The sequence below is a fragment of the Emys orbicularis genome, chromosome 1 (assembly GCF_028017835.1).
Source record: "Emys orbicularis isolate rEmyOrb1 chromosome 1, rEmyOrb1.hap1, whole genome shotgun sequence".
Lineage (NCBI taxonomy): Eukaryota > Metazoa > Chordata > Testudines > Emydidae > Emys > Emys orbicularis.
In genome coordinates, this window is record NC_088683.1 from 83,483,804 (window position 1) to 83,502,190 (window position 18,387).

The 18,387-nt window shown below is 44.3% G+C and overlaps 1 protein-coding gene across 1 annotated transcript in view; it reads right to left on the reverse strand.

Annotated features, from left to right (window-relative positions):
• Positions 1-7,033: 7,033 nt before the first annotated feature.
• POC1B (POC1 centriolar protein B) overlaps positions 7,034-18,387 on the reverse strand; it is a 91,570-nt gene continuing 80,216 nt past the window's right edge. Inside the window, exons 9-10 of the mRNA XM_065400269.1 lie at positions 8,462-8,686; positions 7,034-7,206 (exon numbers count right to left, since the gene is read on the reverse strand). Coding sequence (XP_065256341.1) covers positions 7,102-7,206; positions 8,462-8,686 — 330 coding nt within the window. The 3' untranslated portion in view covers positions 7,034-7,101. The remainder of the gene's footprint in view (positions 7,207-8,461; positions 8,687-18,387) is intronic.

Below are 18,387 nucleotides of genomic sequence, written 5' to 3' on the forward strand. Positions count from 1 at the left end.
ATTTTCCATACATACACCTTGCAAGGACTATGATGACCAGTGACACAGGCTTTCATTAGAAATCTTACATGACTTTTTTTTGTGAATCCAGGGGATCCCAGTATCCTTATGTAGGCCTGTGCCCTCTGCCAATTGGCATCAAAAGGTCCTTGGGTCACGCACTCGCATACTAAAACTCCTTTTTGTGCACTTGTTATTTGAGACCTATTCTTGTACCCTCTTTACTTCCTCTAAAGTAACACGATTAACTTTAAAATAACATGTAACTGATCAATATATTTTGAAATATTTTTAAAAAGTCACTTAATTAGTCAATTACAGTTTATTCCAATCCTGAATGTATTTGGCTGTTTTTTTCCCCCAAGACAAACTGCTAACATGACTCACTCCAGTTAGATTATATTGCGGTCTCAGAGAGATGCAACTTGGACTTGGCAACCTCATCATTGCTAGTGACCAATGATTCTGCTTGCTCCAGCATTGACACATGCTTTCTAATTATCTTGACTGTTGCTTAAGGAATCATTTCCCCCCGTTTTTTTTTCCTGGGTCAATAGGAATCTAGGAATCTCCAGTATTTAAGTATTATTATTATTTTTGTGGACACCCAAAGGTGTGCTAAATGTTTCCTATAATGAAAAGAAGGCATGATTCCTGCCCATAAGAGTTTACAAATGTAAATTATTTGACATACCAACAGTGAAACACATAGTACCTAAAGATAGTTTAAAGAAACTTTTATCTAACTTTCAAACTTGTGCTGGGATTACAAATACGTAGACAATATTTAAGGTAATCTAGCAATTTACAGCATCTCTGTCAACTTGGACACAGTTGCGTTCTGCCTTTTTTTAGGGAAATGTAACCACCTCTCTTCCCGTATCTGACAATGCAATTGACTTAGTCAGTCATAATATTGTGAAATTTGTAGCTTGACCGGTGTTTTTCACATTCTTGTTTTTGTCTGTCTTCCCAGTGATAATGTTACTGTGACCGTAAGTAGAAGTGAAATTAACTTAGAAGTGAAATTGCCAAATAGTTTATCAGTGCACTAAACTTCTGAGGAGCCATTGGGCAGTTTAAAATGGACACTTCAATGATTTGTTTTATTTTACTTGAATCTGCAATTAAGCCATTTTTGCTCAATTTATACACAACTACTGTTAGACCAATATGTCATTTCATATATTTCAGTGTTAGGAATAAGAGCTCTTGCTCTCTGCACAATTTGCCTAAATCATTGTATTTTTAAGGCCCCTACTATTAAAACATCATCCATTATAACTTCAGTACTTAGTGATCCCTCAAAGATCTGTGCAATTACTCTTTGAAATACCCCAAGAGCAGAACTAATGCTAAACAGCAATCTCCTCATAGATGTCGACATTTCTGTGGCTGGTTTGGATCTGTGCCGGCACGGATCTGTGCCGGCACAGCCTCTTCTCCCCACAGGCCAGGAGAGCCAATATTGTCTGTCTACTCCAGGCAAGAGCATGTAGCCAGCGCAGTAAGCCGGGCAGTACATTCAATAATGGAGAGGTGCTAGGTCTGCTCACTAGGCCAGGCAAAGGAATTTCAAAAATTCACAGGGCTTTACAAGGGAGGGGGGGCTTCTGCTCTCTGTGACCCTGGGCAGTGGAGTTCACAATGGTGACTAGAGCAGCGTGGGGCATTGAAAGACAGCGGCTGGAGGACAGTTAGGGTCCATATAAGTAACGCAGCATCTACACTCGCACTGCATAGGCCTAAGTACATTGACTGTGGCTCTATGCCAGGGGCGGGCAAACTTTTTGGCCCGAGGGCCACATCGGGTTTCCAAAATTGAATGGAGGGCCGGTTAGGGGAGGCTCTGCCTCCCCAAACAGCCATGCCTCCCCAATCAGCCAGGCGTGGCCCGGCCCCCGACCCCTATCCGACCCCCCCTGCTTCTCGCCCCCGACGGCCCCCCCGGGATTCCTACCCTATCCAACCTCCCCCGTTCCCTGTCCCCTGACCACCCCTGGACCTCTCGCCCCTGACTGCCCCCCGCCACCCCATCCACCCCCCCCTTCCTGACTGCCCCCTGGGACCCCCTGCCCCCATTTAACCCCACTGTTCTCTGCCCTTTGACCGCCCCGACCCCTATCCACACCCCTGCCCCCCATCCCGAACTTCCCTGCCTTCTATCCAACCCACCCCGCTCCCCACCCCCTTACCGCGCTGCCTGGAGCACTGGTGGCTGGAGCATTACAGCAGCGCTGCCCAGAGCACCAGGTCAGGCCGCGGCTCTGCAGCTGCGCTGCCCGGCTGCCCAGAGCATTGCACTGGCGGCAGAACGAGCTGAGGCTGCGGGGGAGGGGGAACAGCAGGGGAGGGGCCAGGGGCAAGCCTCCTAGGACAGGAGCTCAGGGGCCGGGCAGGAGGGTCCCGTGGGCCGGATGTGGCCCGCGGGCCGTAGTTTGCCCACCTCTGCTCTACGCTGCTTGGGGAGGTGGTGCTACTATGTCAGCCTAACAGGGCACTTACATCAGTGGGAGACCAATTTAAGTGTAGACACATGCATGACTAGGTCGACATAAGATGCCTTGTATCAACCTAACATTGTAGTGTAGACCAGGCCTAAGGCAAGAGATTGTTGAGGTGGGGGGGAAAAGAACTCTCTTGCAGACACTGATTAGGTCTATCCACCAAGTTAGGGAGGAGAACAGATGACCTCGTACATGCACTAACAGGTTTACGTGGTACCTTCTTGGAGAAAACAACTCTGCTACACAGTACACCCTCTGAAACATAGGGTGTACTGAACTATGTAGGTGCATGCTGCCATATGCCCCAGAAGCCTTAAAAAGTTTCTCACCGTGATGAGGGGATAAGCCTTTAAGTCTAGAATGAAGGTTTCCATTGCACGAAGCCTTGCCTGAGGTAGTAAGGCCCTGGCCATTGTCAAGTCCAGGAGCCTCCAATAAATTAGATTTTCTATATCAGAGACAGGACTTACTTGTCTAGGTTGATCAGCAGGCCAAGTGCATCAATTGGATCAGATTATGCTTATGCTGGACATCACCTGTGACCTGAATCAACCTCTTATCAGCCAGTTGTCTAGGTAAGGAAAGATATGGACCCCTCACCTCCAGAGGAATGCTGTTACCGTTGCCATACACTTTGTAAATATATAAAGGGCAGCCAAGAGATCAAAGGGAAGGGTCATGAACAAACAATGGCGAATGCTGATGATGAATCTCAGAAACTTTCTGTGGTTCTGATGAATTGCCACTGAAAGTAAGCATCCTTTAAGTCGAGAACAGAATACCAGTCCCCTCGCTCCAGGGAAGTAATAATGGAGGCTGGAAAGACCATCCGGAATTTTGATTTTTTTAGGAAGTTGTTTAACTCCCTTAGACCTAAAATAGGCTTGAGACCCCATTTTGCTTTCAAGATCGGAAAGTGTTGGGAGTAAAAGCCCTTTCCCTGGAACAAAGGAGGGACCTCTTCTATAGGTCCTACCAGGAGAAGCGATTGTATTTCTTGCAGTAACACTGCCTCATGGGAGAGGTTGCTGAAGAGGAAGGGGAGTGGGAGGCAGGTAGAAATAAATTGGAGTGTATATCTCACTTCCACCATGCTTACAACCCACTGATCTGTTGTGATGTGGGTCCCAAGCACAATGGAAGTGGGACAGGTGGTTTGCAAAAATTGGAAAAGAAAAAGATGGCACTCTAAGAACTGGTAGTGAGCTCTTGGAAGATGCCACTTGTGTAGATGACCACCGGTGGCTGCTGAAGCAGAGAGTGCTGGTGGGCATCTTTCATAATCTCTGCTCTTTCTCCTTGGCAGGTCCTGGGCTCAAGGGGCAAACCCTGGGAAATGCTGGGACTGATGAGGACAGAATATCTTCCGCTTCAAATGCCCAGGGATTTTAGTGTTGCTCTAGTCTTTGGGACTATGCAGAGTTTCATCAGTCTTTTCTGAAAGAGCAATGGCCCTTCAAAAGGGAGGTCCTGGATGGTCTGCTGAATCTCTGGAAGGAGGCCAGAAGAACGTAATCAGGACAGCTCTTCATTATGATGGCAAAAGGGCATGCTGCGAGCTACAGAATCTGCTGTATTCAGCCAGGCTTTCAGAGCTGTTCTGGAAACCAACTTGTTCTCCTTTAATAATGTTTGGAACTCCTGTTTAATCTCATCTAGGAGCCTGTCTTTGAACTCTGAAACCATATCCCATAGGGTGAAATCATAGTGCCCCAGCAAAGCATGCTGATTTGCAATATGAAGCTGTAATTTGTCTATGAAATAAAGCCTCCTCCCAAACAAGTCCAGCCTCTTAGCCAATTTATTTTTAGGGATTGATGCCTAGTGCCCCTGTCTTTCTTTCTCATTGGCTGCAGCTTCTACAAGGGAGCCTGGAAAGGGTAATTATATAGGAGTTTGAACCTTTGACGGGGGACATAGTACCTTCTCTCCACTCTTTTTGCAGTCTGAAAGGGAAGCTGGGGTCTGCCTGAGGACCTTGGTAGGCTCTAAAATAGCATCATTAATAGGGAGAGCTATTCTATCTGGGGCTGCAGATGCCAAGATGTCCACCAACCTGTGGGGTTTTTTCTGGAACTTCTTTGGGTGGATGTCAGGGGCCACAGCCACCTTCCTCATCCTAATGAGTCTTAAATCATCAGGAGGTAGAGAAATAGTTTCTAGCACAATTGTCTCATCAGGGGATGAGGAAGGGGATGCCAATGGTACTGGGAGCCAATCCAGTTCCTGCTCCTCTTGTGGCTGCTCGTGAAAGAGATCCCAAATCTGTTCAGTGCCAGGCTCATTACACTAGGGTACTTGTGGCATCGATGCTCCCGATGGCCAGTAGATGGAGCCAGGTGCGGTGACTGTGGGGACACTCTTGATTGAGGGGAGAACCTCTTGGGTTCCAAAAGGGACATTGATACAGCCCCAGTCCCCAACTGTGTCCCCCCCAAGGCCCTTTATGTCTGCACATGAGGTACAAAACACCAGAGGGTGCTCGTGCCACCCCAATGGGTACTGCTCAGGGAAAGACTCTTCAAGAACTGCACTGGAGTGCTCACACACCTACAGTGGAATGGACATCTGCAATCACTCAAAGAACAACAAAATGATTCTGTTGATAAGGTTGATTTTTATTTGTAATAAAGGATAGCTCATTAGGAGAAAATAGCAACTGCATGAGATTTAAAGGGCTACATTTCTACATGGTGGGGTAATAAATCCTATGGGGGGTGTGTGATTTCTATTTCAAACAGCACTTTGTTAAAGTGTACTCTAGGGAACCTTTAGTGCACACCAGCAGGGTCTACATGGACCAATTAATGTGAAACATATTAGTGTGCTTCAGAAATCACACCCTGTAGTGAGCATTGCTGCTCTGTGTAGACAAGCCCTTAATCCTCTCAATCAAATGAGGAAAACTCAGTGTTAAGTAAGAATGTGAAAATATTAAAATATAATAAGCAAAGTACATTGATCTAAAAGCTAGCATTTATGTAGCCACACATTCTATAGTGGTATAAATAGTTGCATAATCCAAGGTCAGATCTATCTTAAACCTATAGATACGACTGCAACAATGACTTTCATTATGGAAGACATTTTATAAGTACATATTTGCACAGAAATATATATGCACCCAGACGACCAAATTGAAAGGCTAGTTCCCTATGAAATATCTCTTCCCCCAAATACAAGTGCAGTTCAAGACCAAAATGTAAATATGTGATCTGATTAGTTTTTTTTTTTATATATATATCGATCGACCAAATTCACAGATTATTATGTGTCACAGATTCCGGTGATGCATGGTCAGAAATGAGTGATCATGACAGAGTTTTAAATAACAATGTTTGAGATATGTTGTTTGCCCCTTTGACCCCAGTTCTGCAATCGAATCTCCATGGGTGTGCCCTTGTGCTTTAGTGATTTCAGTGCGGCTCAACGCAGGAAAAGGGGTTCAGCTATACCAGTGGTCTCCAACCTTCTTACGCCCAAGATCATTTTTTGAATGTAAGGGCAACCCAGGATTTACCCTGCCCCGTCCCCGAGCCCCCACCCCTTCCCCGAAGCCCTGCCCTGCTCATTACATCCACCCCTCTCTCCGTCGCTCGTTCTCCCCACTCTCACTCACTTTCACTGGGCTGGGGCAGGGGTTCGGGAGGGGTGCAGGCTCTGGGTTGGTGCCGAGGGGTTCACAGTGTGGGAGGGGTTCCAGGCTGAGCCTGGGGCAGGAGTTGGGGTGCAGGAAGGGGTGAGGGGTGCAAGCTCTGGGAGGAAGTATGGGTGCAGGAGGGGGCTCCGGGCTGGGGCAGAGTGTTGGGGTTCAAGAGGGGGCACGGGGTGCTGGCTCTGGGAGGGTGGTCAGGGCTGGGGCAGGGGGTTGGGGTGCAGGAGGGGGTATGGGGTGCTGTCTCTTGGAGGGGACTCAAGGCTGGGGTAGAGGCTTGGGGTGCAGGACGGGCTATAGTTCATATTTGTAATAAAAAATCTGCTTACCCTTAAAAAAACAGAATTCCCTAAAATCCCCCTGAAATTTCTTAGGAGTTGGGCAGGTCTTGTCACTTCTCTATGTGTATAATTTCTACCTGCTGTTCTTAAGGCAACTTCATTTTAAGTAAGTCTCACTTAGGTTGAAAAAGCTGCCTTACCTCCTTTCACAATAAATGCCTTCCATCTAAAATTGCATAGTTTGTTGTTCAGTGCTTTTAAAAAAGTTTCTTAGGCCTGGGAAAATATTTAAGTATAGGCTGCCAACTGGTAGAATGTAATGAGGATGAAAGGTTGAGAGGTAACAAACAAAATAAAGAGTGAAATCCTCACTCTATGGATGTCAAAGAGTCACCCAAAATGTGTATTAAAACTGTATTAATCTTCTGCTAAACTGCATTTTATTAAATAGGTTAACCAAACGTTAGTTTGCCACTATATTTTTAAAATATACTGCATGTGCTTTTTCCACTTTTTTCTCCTTACAGCAATAGGTTAAAATAAGAGACAAAATTTGCTTTTTGCTTATTGTGAGATTAAATAAGGCATCATCATTTATTAGTTCCCTGAGAATGTATGAAACATATTCATCAGTACAGATCAACTACATTTGTACTTTTTATTCTCCTTGCCTGGCTTGAAGTAACATTTTGTGTTGATTTTCTAAGCATTCTTTCAGTTTATCTTCGGTCAAAGTCAATCGCTGCTCCAGGATTGAAATAGTCTGCAAGAAGAGGACAGTCATGTATTTTTTACATATTTCTGCAATATCATAAATGTGCACAATGCTTTATTCACAAAAACAATGGCTTGTACTGAATAACAGAAAAGACTATGGATGCAATACTGGCTTTAGATAGTCTCCCATTTAAACCCAAAATTAATACTATGGCTTTTTAACTAAGAGGATTGTCAAAAGGCATAAACCTGCCTCAACAAAACTTACTGAAGGGTATTGTATCCCTGGATAATTATTCATCTACACAAGCTTTAATATAAATAAAATATCATCCATTAATGGAACATATTGTTTGGGTCTCCAGCTACAAAAACAAGCACTGCAGAAACAACCAAAAAAGAGTCTTTTTTTTTTTTTTTAAAGTACTAAATAAAAGGCATCCTCCAAGAATTCATTTTATTTCTAGAAAGGTAACTTTCTAGACTGTTCTGCTTTAATCTACATTATTCCACAATTAACTGATAGCCCTTTTGAGTCTTCTGATAAATTAAGCATTTTCGCTCTGCATTTCTTTCACTACATTTATCTGACTACCCCATTTCAATTAGGCACACTTTTAATAAATTACCAAGTAAAGTGCAATATCTAAAATATAAATTGGCTGGAGCTGAGTTACTGAGAGGAAATGATGAGAATTTTCAACTGAATCAGAAGCCATTGATTAATGCTGGTATTTGCTCTGTCTCACACTGATTTTTAGAATTATGCCTGTGCCTGGACTCTACCTTGATACCTAGAACCTGGAGCCCTCAGGCTGAAAATGTCTATAGTCCTGGAACTACCAAAAGATGGGGATGCTCTTCTCTCAACTGTTCTGCCTTTCTTACTTTGTTCATCCTCTGTCAGAGCATGATTGTTCAAGTTGGAATCTAACACTCTCTAGTCAACAGCAGGCTTCTGGTAAATCAACATTAGCAGTTACTACTGAAAAATCCCAACTTCCCAGCCAAAGAGTTAAAAATATAACAATAGCCTTTCAAAGTTTTAAAATGCCATTGGCAGTTGCATAACAAGAAAAAGCTTTTTAAAGAACCTTCTATGTTGACTTTAATGAACTTAATTCATATGGCCAACATTTCATGAGATTGAAAGAATTCAGCAGGACTCTAACCATCTGTAAAGTCAGCCCACACAACATTTTAATACTTCGGGTTATGAGCGTGGCTCCAGGTTTTTTACCCAGTAATGAGGGAATTACCATATTAATTAAGGAAGCATTACTAGTCCATTGCATACTCACTAAAGTCAAAACATCCAGCTGCTCCACAATGTGCTCTAAAGCATTACCCAGAGCTGGCGAGATGCCTATGCGCTTGTCCACGGTACACACAGCTGGTTCAACCTCGTCCTCCAGCCTCCTTCTTGAGCTTGCGGGTGAGAACAAAGCAGGACGATACCGCAGATCTTCACTGCTCATATCATCTTTGAATGGGGAAACTCCATTTGAAGAGCCAGTTGTCCTTGACTTCATTTAGTTGGAATCATAGGGAAAGGAAGGTATAAAGATCTACTTTTTTATGCTTCAAAAATATATTGGCACATACATAAGCATATACAAAAGGGTCAGTTTTGCTTTCTGTATAAGGTCCAATTTTATATCACATCCATTCATTCTCACCAAGGAGAGAATTTTGGCTGTGGCAGATATATGAGGGAACAAAAGTTCACAGTATATGGAGAAAATTCAGCAATCCTCACAGATGATGTCAACACCAACTACTATATCTTGGGTACATATGACTGAGGGATTAGAGGTTTTACGACTGGGGATTAAAGTCAATGTAAATCTTTCTTTAATAAAAGAGAAAGGTATCCTATACAATGAAAAACAGCCATAGATATTTTTTAGTTACTCATTCAGCTACATTTTCCTGGGAAACTGACTTCCCCAAAGAACAAGAGGAGGAAAAGGTTGAAAGGGTACACACAACCTCAAGTCAAGGGAGAGAAAGGAGATTAAACTATCAAACAATGCTGATATATGAGCATTGCCTCAAGATCAGAGTGACAGTATCAGTTCCTTTCATGCTGCTTTATTTCTGTTTTTCTTTGCACCCTCAGGAGTCCTAATGGCACTCTCTTGCGAGGAGAGGCTGCAAAGTCAGCAGTCACCAGATGGTCACTCACATCAACTTTACCTGGCTCTATCAAGATGCCAAGGGTCACATTCTTTTAATGTCTCAGATATCTTCCCCCAAAATAAACTAATGATAGCAGCCACATTTTGTTTTCTTACACAAATTAGCCTTGTAATATCCATTGGATTACAAAAGAAAACAGAATACACGAGAAGTTAAAATTGTAACTGCCTCTCTAAAGGTTCTTTAAGTCTTGTGAAACGACCCTATAAGCTTAGCAATGGAAAGAGAAAATTCTGATATTTTACCTATCTAATCCTCCAAAATGCTAATAATTTAAAACTGGATACACTTTCAAATTAGAGAATCGTAAAATACATCTTAATTCATAAAAAATCCTTCTCATGACCAACATAATTTTCTAGAACTTAAATCGCTGAATTGATTTAGTGTCCAATTTTCAAAGTTGGGGCGCTAGGTGTTGATTTAGGCAAATTAATCAGTAGTTAGCTAAAAATTGGATCTAAATTCCATTGAAATCAAAAGGCGTCTTTACACGGACTTCCATAGGAATTGGACCGGAACAGTAAAAAAAAAACAACAACAAAAAAACAGAGAGATTTAGGTGTTTAAATAAAGATTTAGGTGCCCAAATGTTAAGCACCAGAGTCTGAAAATCTGGCATTTGGAATGTAGTTTATTTTAAAGTTGTTTGCCAGTCAAGACCTTGTCTGCAAAGCTTGAACCTGCAGCAATTTCTCGCATGTGACTGTTTATAAACTCAGGAGAGAGAGTTTATAAAGGATACACTGTACAGAACTTTCAGTATAGTGTTGCTAGCTGTTGCTACCAGATAATCCATAACATTTATACGCATCAACACTGTATATTTAAGAGTATAGTATTCTAGTTGTACACTGGAGATCTTTAAAAAAAAAAAAAGGTTAGTATCTGTATTTCTCCCCCTTGCTTTTTTCCTTTATTAACCCCCTCTTGGACCGGGGCTGATTATAAAGATCACTTGGCAGCCATGGATATGGCAGGCTTACTGCCATAATGTTACAAGTCTGCAGCCATCTCTGGTGACATCACACTTGAACTACTCCAATTACCTTTATTTTGGGAAGGAGCTGATCTTCTGCATGCAACTAAAGCAGAAAGAAATGGCTCGATAGTTGTCCAAGGTGGGCAGGGGAAAATTTGGGTTCCCACTTCTTTGCATCAGCTGTCTGTTTGGGCATGGATTCAATTTTAGGTTTCAATTCTAAAATGTTCAAAGCCCTTAACTGACTGGGTCCTGAATATCTCACTGCCTTCTGGCTCCTATATAATTTTATGCATAGGCGCCGACTCCATGGGTGTTCCAGGGCTGGAGCACCCAGGGGAAAAAAATGGTGGGTGCTGAGCATCCACCGTTATACATCTTTCCCCCTTCCTCCCAAGCACCTCCCGCCTGCTGGCGGCCCCGCCAATCAGCACCTCCCCTTCCCTCCCAGCTCCTGCTGCCTGCTGCAGATGAGCTGTTCTGCAGCGTGCAGGAGGCGCTAGGGGGAGAGGGCAAGGAACAAGGGTGGGGCACGCTCAGGGGAGGGGGCGGAACGGGATGGGAAGAGGAAGGGCGGGGGTGAAGCGGGGGCATGGAAGGGGTGGGAAGAAGTGGGGTGGGGTGGGGCTTGAGGGAAGGGATGGAGTGGGGGCAGGAAGAGGCAGGGGTCTGGGGGAAGGGGTAGAGTGGGGTCAGGACCTGGGGCAGAGCTCGGGTTTTTAGCCCCCCCCCCCGCCCCCACCGGCACATTAGAAAGTTGGTGCTGTTGACTTTATGTATTTTTAGACATGTAAGAAGAAAATGGGGCTGTTGCAGCTCGAGAATTGTTGTGGAAGAAGGGGTATTGTTCATATCTTGCCTCTGTAGCTTTGGGTATGCGGAATGCCCTTCCTCCAGATCATAAAAGTACCTCAAACTCACTAAGATGTTTTTAGCTTTTTAGGATCCTTAGGAAATAGGATTAATAAGGCTCTTCTGCATGTGTGCCAGCCTACCAACTGGAAAAGTTCTCCAAAATTGGTTAATGGAGAAAAATAAGAAAAATAAATTGTGGTGCTATATACCAAAAATCATTCTCGTCTTACAACCTATTAATATAACAGAAGAAAGAGGATTCTCATGTTTAATTATAACAGGAAACTGCAAGAACGTTATTTTTTTCTGATAATATTTTTGAAAAGCAAATTCATTTTCTTGCTGCATGAATAATACATCTTTTTATGAGATAAAAACGAAAGGATTATAAATGTGTTTAAGCAATATAGAACACAATCCTGGTCTTTTCTGAATGCTTACTGCTTTATAAATCAAGTTTTTTGATAAGCTATTAAAATGATTGCCAAGTAGTTCAAAACAAAACACACACACATATTCATTTTTTGGGCGTGGGGGAAGAAGAATTCTAAGAATATTAGATGCTGACAAGTCTACCCTAAACCAGTGGTTCTCAAACATACTTGATCGTGCCCCCCTTCTTTGGTCTGTAGTAGTTAACGCCCACCCCCCGCACTATACAAGTACATATACTGATTTAAAAAAACAGGCAACTCTTACTAAATATTAAAAACAGTAAGGCATTGATTCAAACAGAGCCATTTAAGTATAGAGTAATATACATTTTAAGTGAGATCTTACTTGCATCACAATGCTGTTACCAGTGTGATGGGTGCACCTGTTTTTTGGAGCACAGTAATTCCATACTGGGTAGTATGCTTGAGACAGCTATCCAGAGATCCCCTTCTACCTTCAATTAAATATCCACACTGCATCGTAGGAAACGGATTAATGTACAGATGGCAATGACTCTGTATAATGCTATGCAAGCTTAACAGAAATCCATCAAAACGCACAGCGTCATCTAGAGTCAAATGCACAGCGCAACCTGAGGACCTGATATATTTGGAAGAATCAGCTTAGCTAGTTATTCATTGCTGTGGGAAAAATGTGTGCAGTACATTTTCCCCCCCTAAAACTTCACGCCCCCCGCAGAATACATTCCACTCTGCCTGCCCCAGTTTGAGAATCTCTGCCCTAAACAGTGACCTACTTGGTAGCTGAGGTTTCCTGTTAGTCTCGGTGCTGATACAACAGATGTATTTTTGAATTTCTGCAGACTGTAAGTAAATCAGACAGAAATTTCATTATGAACTCCCACAACTTTTGTTACTAAATCCAATACAAATGTATCCTTAAAACTCTAGGGAGAAAAAGCTGTCAACTTGAATAAGCAGCATGAGGAAATAAATAAAAAAGATTTTTTTTGTTGATTTAACAACAGAACAATGCTCTAACATTCTAGGACATTAGCAGTTGAATGGGCAGTGGAGAGTGTTTTGCAGCTAGGTACATCAGTGCCTCTGGTCAATTCAGCATGTACCGCTTCCTCAGGCGGAAAGTCTTATACTATCTTAGTGTCTTGAGTAGGACCCCGGGACACTGAAATTGTCTGCAAAGACTTCAGGACATGACATGGCAGGGAAGGGCTACATAAATAAGTGGAAGACAAAGAGACTTAATAGTTGTCAAACTTGAAAGGACCAAATGCTGATAAGAAAACAATCAATGCAGAGGAAAGCCACAAAAATAAGACAAACCAGTTTTCTAAAAAAAAAAAAAATTATCATAAATTGTGCCCAAAGAATCTGTAACTTAGTTATAAACAAGGAAAGAGCACTGGTAAAGGTTTACAAACTTCAATCAGATAAGTTATGATTATGACTACGTACCTAACGATTAATGGCATTAAAGACATCTAGATATGTTTCTATCAAAATATGACCCACATTACATGATACAAGAGCAGCAATCTTCTTCACTTCAGTGAAGGAGCCATAATTGTAGAAATGAGAAATCTTACCTAATTTTCTGTTTGCAGCTTCTCTCCACATTCATTACTCATGGGCCAATGATTCCCACCTGTAGAATTTGGAGGCAGTCCCATGTTGCTGGAGGCTCCAGGACTAGGCCACCAAAAGAGTTCTTCCACAGCCAAAGAAACACTCCAGCAACCAATTATTAGCATTAAAACAACTTGATCTAATATATTAAATTAACCTTAAGGCAACATATGTCTGTCTCCTTTTAGAGAAAAATTTCAGTGTATATTCTGGCCATTTACCAGACTGCCAGGGTGGGTAGAATCCAGAGAGAAGTGCTAGCAGAAAGAAAATCATCACGTAAGACATTTCTCATTCGGTTGCACAGCTTCTCTACTCATTCATTATTCACGGAAAGTAGCAAGCGAATGCCAGAAGGAGGAAAAGGATAAACAGAGTTTAATTATTCCAGAAGAATAATAGGAAGGAACGGGAGCTCCCCCCCGATAAAGCAAGATCTTTATAAATTAAGAAGTTACGTGGAAATCAAAGGATGCTTTCTGCAGAGGAATGGAAACTTACTTTGCAAAACTTCCTGAGATGAGGTTCATATAGTTTTCCACCCAGTGCCTCTGATGGACTTCTCTGAATAGTTTCCCAGAAGCCTAACATGCCAACTGTATCCTTTATGTGAACTGTCTTGAAAGGTAACAAATTCTTCTCTAATCAGGACATTATTTCCTATGCCACAGAGAAGCTGTGACCTATGCTTACTCCCTAGTTTTCAAAGGGATATAAAAACTCATGCCTCAGTCATAAGCCAACCTCTAATGGGAAGTAGGGGGAGACTTCCTCTGCCAGTATCATAATTGCCCATTGTGTGGTTTCTTCCACCTTTTACTGTTGGATCTGGTATTGGTTACTGTCACAGAAAAGATACTGGACTAGATGGGCCATGGGTCTGACCCTGTATGGCCATGTTTGCAGGTTTTGATTTTTTTTTTTTTAAAAGACATCCCAACAGAGGTGTCTAATGAACTAAAATGATGTGTACTATAAGGATGGAAAATTGTCTTGAAAGCATGTTTGCTTCCACAGTGAGTATGTAAGGGTCTAAAGTGAAAGCTGGGTTGGCTTTCAGCATATTGTTTGTAGTTATCTACCCACAAAGGGCATGTCTAACTGCATTAAAAAACCCACAGATGGCCCATGCCAGCTGACTCAGGCTTGCAGGGCTCAGGCTAAGGGGCTGTTCAAATGTGGTGTAGACGTTTGGGCTCGGGCTGGAGCCTGAGCTCTGGGACCCTGTGAGGTGAGAGGGTCCCAGTGAGCCTGAATGTCTACACCACAATTAAATAGCCTTTTAGCCCAAGCCCCTTAGCCCAAATCAGCTGGCACAGGCCAGCCGAGGATGTCTAATTGCAGTACAGACATACCAAAAGAGGCATTTGGATGTTATCTGAGAATATTTAATTTTGCATTGCATCAAGTGCATTATTCTATGTCCTCAGAAGGTTTTGTTGGTTTGGAGAAAAATTTATCTAGGTTTTCTTGGAAGCTTTTGTTCCAGATTTTTCCACCTGCCAGAGTAATCTTGGATACTCTTGGTGTTAGTAGCAACCAATGGATTGCTATGCTAGCTTTGACAGTGAGAGTTGAGGCCTCTCTGCAATCTCAGCTACTAATTTCTCTAATATTTCCCCCAATAACTCCACACCAGCAAATCTGCATTCACAGGATATCTGTTTAGAATGAGTAATGGCTATTACTGCGTATAAAATGGCTTCCTTATAGCCACCAAGTTAGAATCCATTGCTCATCACAAATCACATCAAAGGTTTAACCAAGAGAAAACCAGAGATGTCTCACTCCAAGCCAGGCTCGTACCTTTAGACAATAAGCCACTTGTTTATCACAACGGAAGCTTTCCTTACTAAATAGATGAAAAAGCTTTCATCTGAAAATCTATAGCCAAGGCTTTGAAATTGCTGTGCAGGGTGTCATCACCCATACAGTCTATGGGGTCCTTTATAAGGAAGTCCCTTTCTGAAGGTATGAATGTGTCTTTCACTGGTAAAGCTATTGCTGCACCAATTTTAGGCTCCCCAAATGTACACCATTTCTTTGTTTTTACATAAACATTTTGGTTAAACATTTAGTTTAGTCAGATGTTCACATTTGGATTTTATGATACACCTCTACTCCGATATAACGCGACCCGATATAACACGAATTCGGATATAACGTGGTAAAGCAGTGCTCCGGGGGGACAGGGCTGCACAATCTGGTGGATTAAAGCAAGTTCGATATAACGCGGTTTCACGTATAATGTAGTAAGATTTTTTGGCTCCCGAGGACAGCGTTATATCGAGGTAGAGGTGTACCTTCAAAGGCATTAATAATTATTACTTTCGTGTGTGTATGTGTATGTGTGTGTATGTGTGTGTGTGTGTGTGTGTGTATGTGTATGTGTGTGTGTGTAGGGGGGGGGGGGCGGGGGGGGGGTGATGCATATGTCGTACTATCTTGCCTGGCTGTTTACAGGGGGAAGGCAGGACTCTATTCATCTTGGCATGGGAACCACACAACAGAGAGATACCTGTAAACCTATCTCAACTGGGAAGTAACTTGCTAAATGGCCAGGGCCGGCTCTAACTTTTTTGCTGCCCCAAGCAAAAAAAAAAAAGAGTGCCGCCCTCCATAGCGCCGCCATAACACACCCCCTTAGCACCGCGCAGCCACCCCCCCCGCACGCGGAGCGCTGCACCGCCGAACCCCCCCAGCGCCGCGCTGCCAAACCTCCCCAGCCCACCGCGGAGCGCCGCCGAACCCCCCCCAGTCCCCTGCGGAGCGCCGCCGAACCCCCCCGGCCCCCCCGCGGAGCGCTGCCGAACCCCGCTGCCGAACCCCCCAGCCCCCCGCGGAGTGCCGCCCAACCCTCCCGCCGCCACACACACCTCCCGCGGAGCGCCGCCGAACCCCCCCTGCGAAACCCCCAGCCCCCCGCGGAGCGCCGCGCCGCCGAACGCACCAGCTCCCCGCGGAGCGCTGCCGAACCCCGCTGCCGAACCCCCCAGCGCGCCGCCGAACACCCCCCCATGGAGCGCCGCCGAACCCTCCCGCCGCCACACACACCTCCCGCAGAGCGCTGCCGAACCCCCCTGCGAACCCCCCAGCCCCCCGCGGAGCGCCACCGAACCCCCCAGCCCCCCGCGGAGCGCCACTGAACACCCCCCTCCACCACAGAGCGCCGCGCCGCCGAACCCTCCCGCCGCCACACACACCTCCCGCCGCCACACACACCTCCCGCCGAGCGCCGCTAAACACCCCCCCCGCCGAGCCGCGCTGCCGAACACCCCCCCCCGCGGTGCGCTCCGCCGCGCCGCCAGCCCCCCGAGCGCTGCTGCCGAATCCCCCCACCAGCCGCCAAAACAAAAACAACCTACCCCACCCCCAGCGCTGCCCAACCGTACCCCCCCCCAAAACAAAAAACCCTGAGCGCCCCCCGCTACCCCAAGATTGGCCGCCCCTTACCAGGTGCCGCCCCAAGCACGTGCTTGGTCGGCTGGTGCCTGGAGCCGGCCCTGTAAATGGCCCTGGGAGCCTGAAAGGCTGTCTGCCTGCTCCCATCGGCTGGCTAACACCCAAGAAAGTACTGTAGGAGTAACTTAGTACCACTTAGGGTTTTACTCAGTAAATCAGAATCATTCTGAATATGGGAAGAGATTTCTCACTTACCCCTCTGTAATCCCACAAAGGTGCAATTTTGTTGGGAGTGGGATCCTCATGTGCTGCCCCAAGCAAAAATCACTGATTGCCTGAAGTGCCAGCTTTAAGGAAAAATGAGGTGGCAGAGTTTTCAGACTGTACAAAATTACTCAAGAAAGTTAAGTCCAAAGCTGACTGTGAAGAGTTACAAAGGGATCTCACTAACTGGGTGACAAAATGGCAGATTAGAGAGAAAAGATGGGTGAGGTAATATCTCTTTTTGGACTACTTCTGTTGGTGAGAGAGAGAAGCTTTCAAGCCATATAGAAGCTCTTGCATTACAGCTAAACACAAGGTGGAACAGATTGTTTAGCATAAGTAGTTAGCACATATTGCAAGGGACTATTCAAAGTAGATTGGACTGTTAACACCTCTGCAGTCATAGGACAAAAAAAGGGATTAGCAGTTTACAGATTGTTGTAATAAACCATAAATCCAGTGTCTCTGTTCAGTCCATGATTTTTAGAGTCTAGCAAAGTTATGAATTTAAGTTCCCAGGCTCGTCTTTTGAAGGTGTTGTGCAGGTTTCCTTTGAGGATGAGGACTGACAGGTCAGATATAGAGTGATCGCTTTGTGAAGTGTTCATCCACAGGTGATATGGTGTTTTTGTCTTATTTTCCTGTGTGAGTTCATTTGAGAGCATGGTGATTGTCTGGTTTCACTCACATAGTTGTTATTGAGGCATTTAGTGCATTGGATGAAGAATACCACTTGTTGTGATAGTCATGTGTAGTATCCATGGATCTTGAAAGGTGTGTTGTGGGGGGTGTTGATCACTGTAGCAGTGGAGATATGTCTGTAGGTTTTGCATCTGTTTTTCTGGCACGGTCTGGTGCTGCTTTGAGTTGATGTCCTGGTCTATGGAGAGCTTGCTTCTGATGATGAGCTTGGAAAGGTTGGAGAGTTGTTTGAAGGCCAGAAGTGGGAGATCAGGAAAGATTTCTGTCAGGATGGGGTCCTCATGGAGTATGGGTTGTAGTTATCTGATGATCCCCCATATGGCTTCCAGTGTGGGGTTGTAGGTAACAACTAGGGGTGTGTGCTCAGAGAGGGTTTTATTTCAGTATTGATAAAGTTATTCTCAGAGTATTTGGGTGGCCCATTCCCTGATGTGATCTACTTCTCTGGTGGAGGGTCCTCGTCTGGTGAAGGGGGTTCAAGTGTGTTAAGATGTATATTGCAGATTTACTCCTTGGAGCATATTCTGTGTGATCTGCGTGCCTGGCTGCAGAAAACAGATTTCTTGGTGTATTTGGGGTGGTTATTGGATCTATGAAGGTAGATGTGGTGATCTGTGGGTTTCTTGTATATGGTTGTCTGTATGTCATCTCTCTCACCAACAGAAGTTGGTTCAATAAAATTTATTAACTCATCTACCTTGTCTCTCTAATATCCTGGGACCGACATAGCTTCAACTACACTATGTACAAAAATGACAGATGAAATTCAGTGTTGATA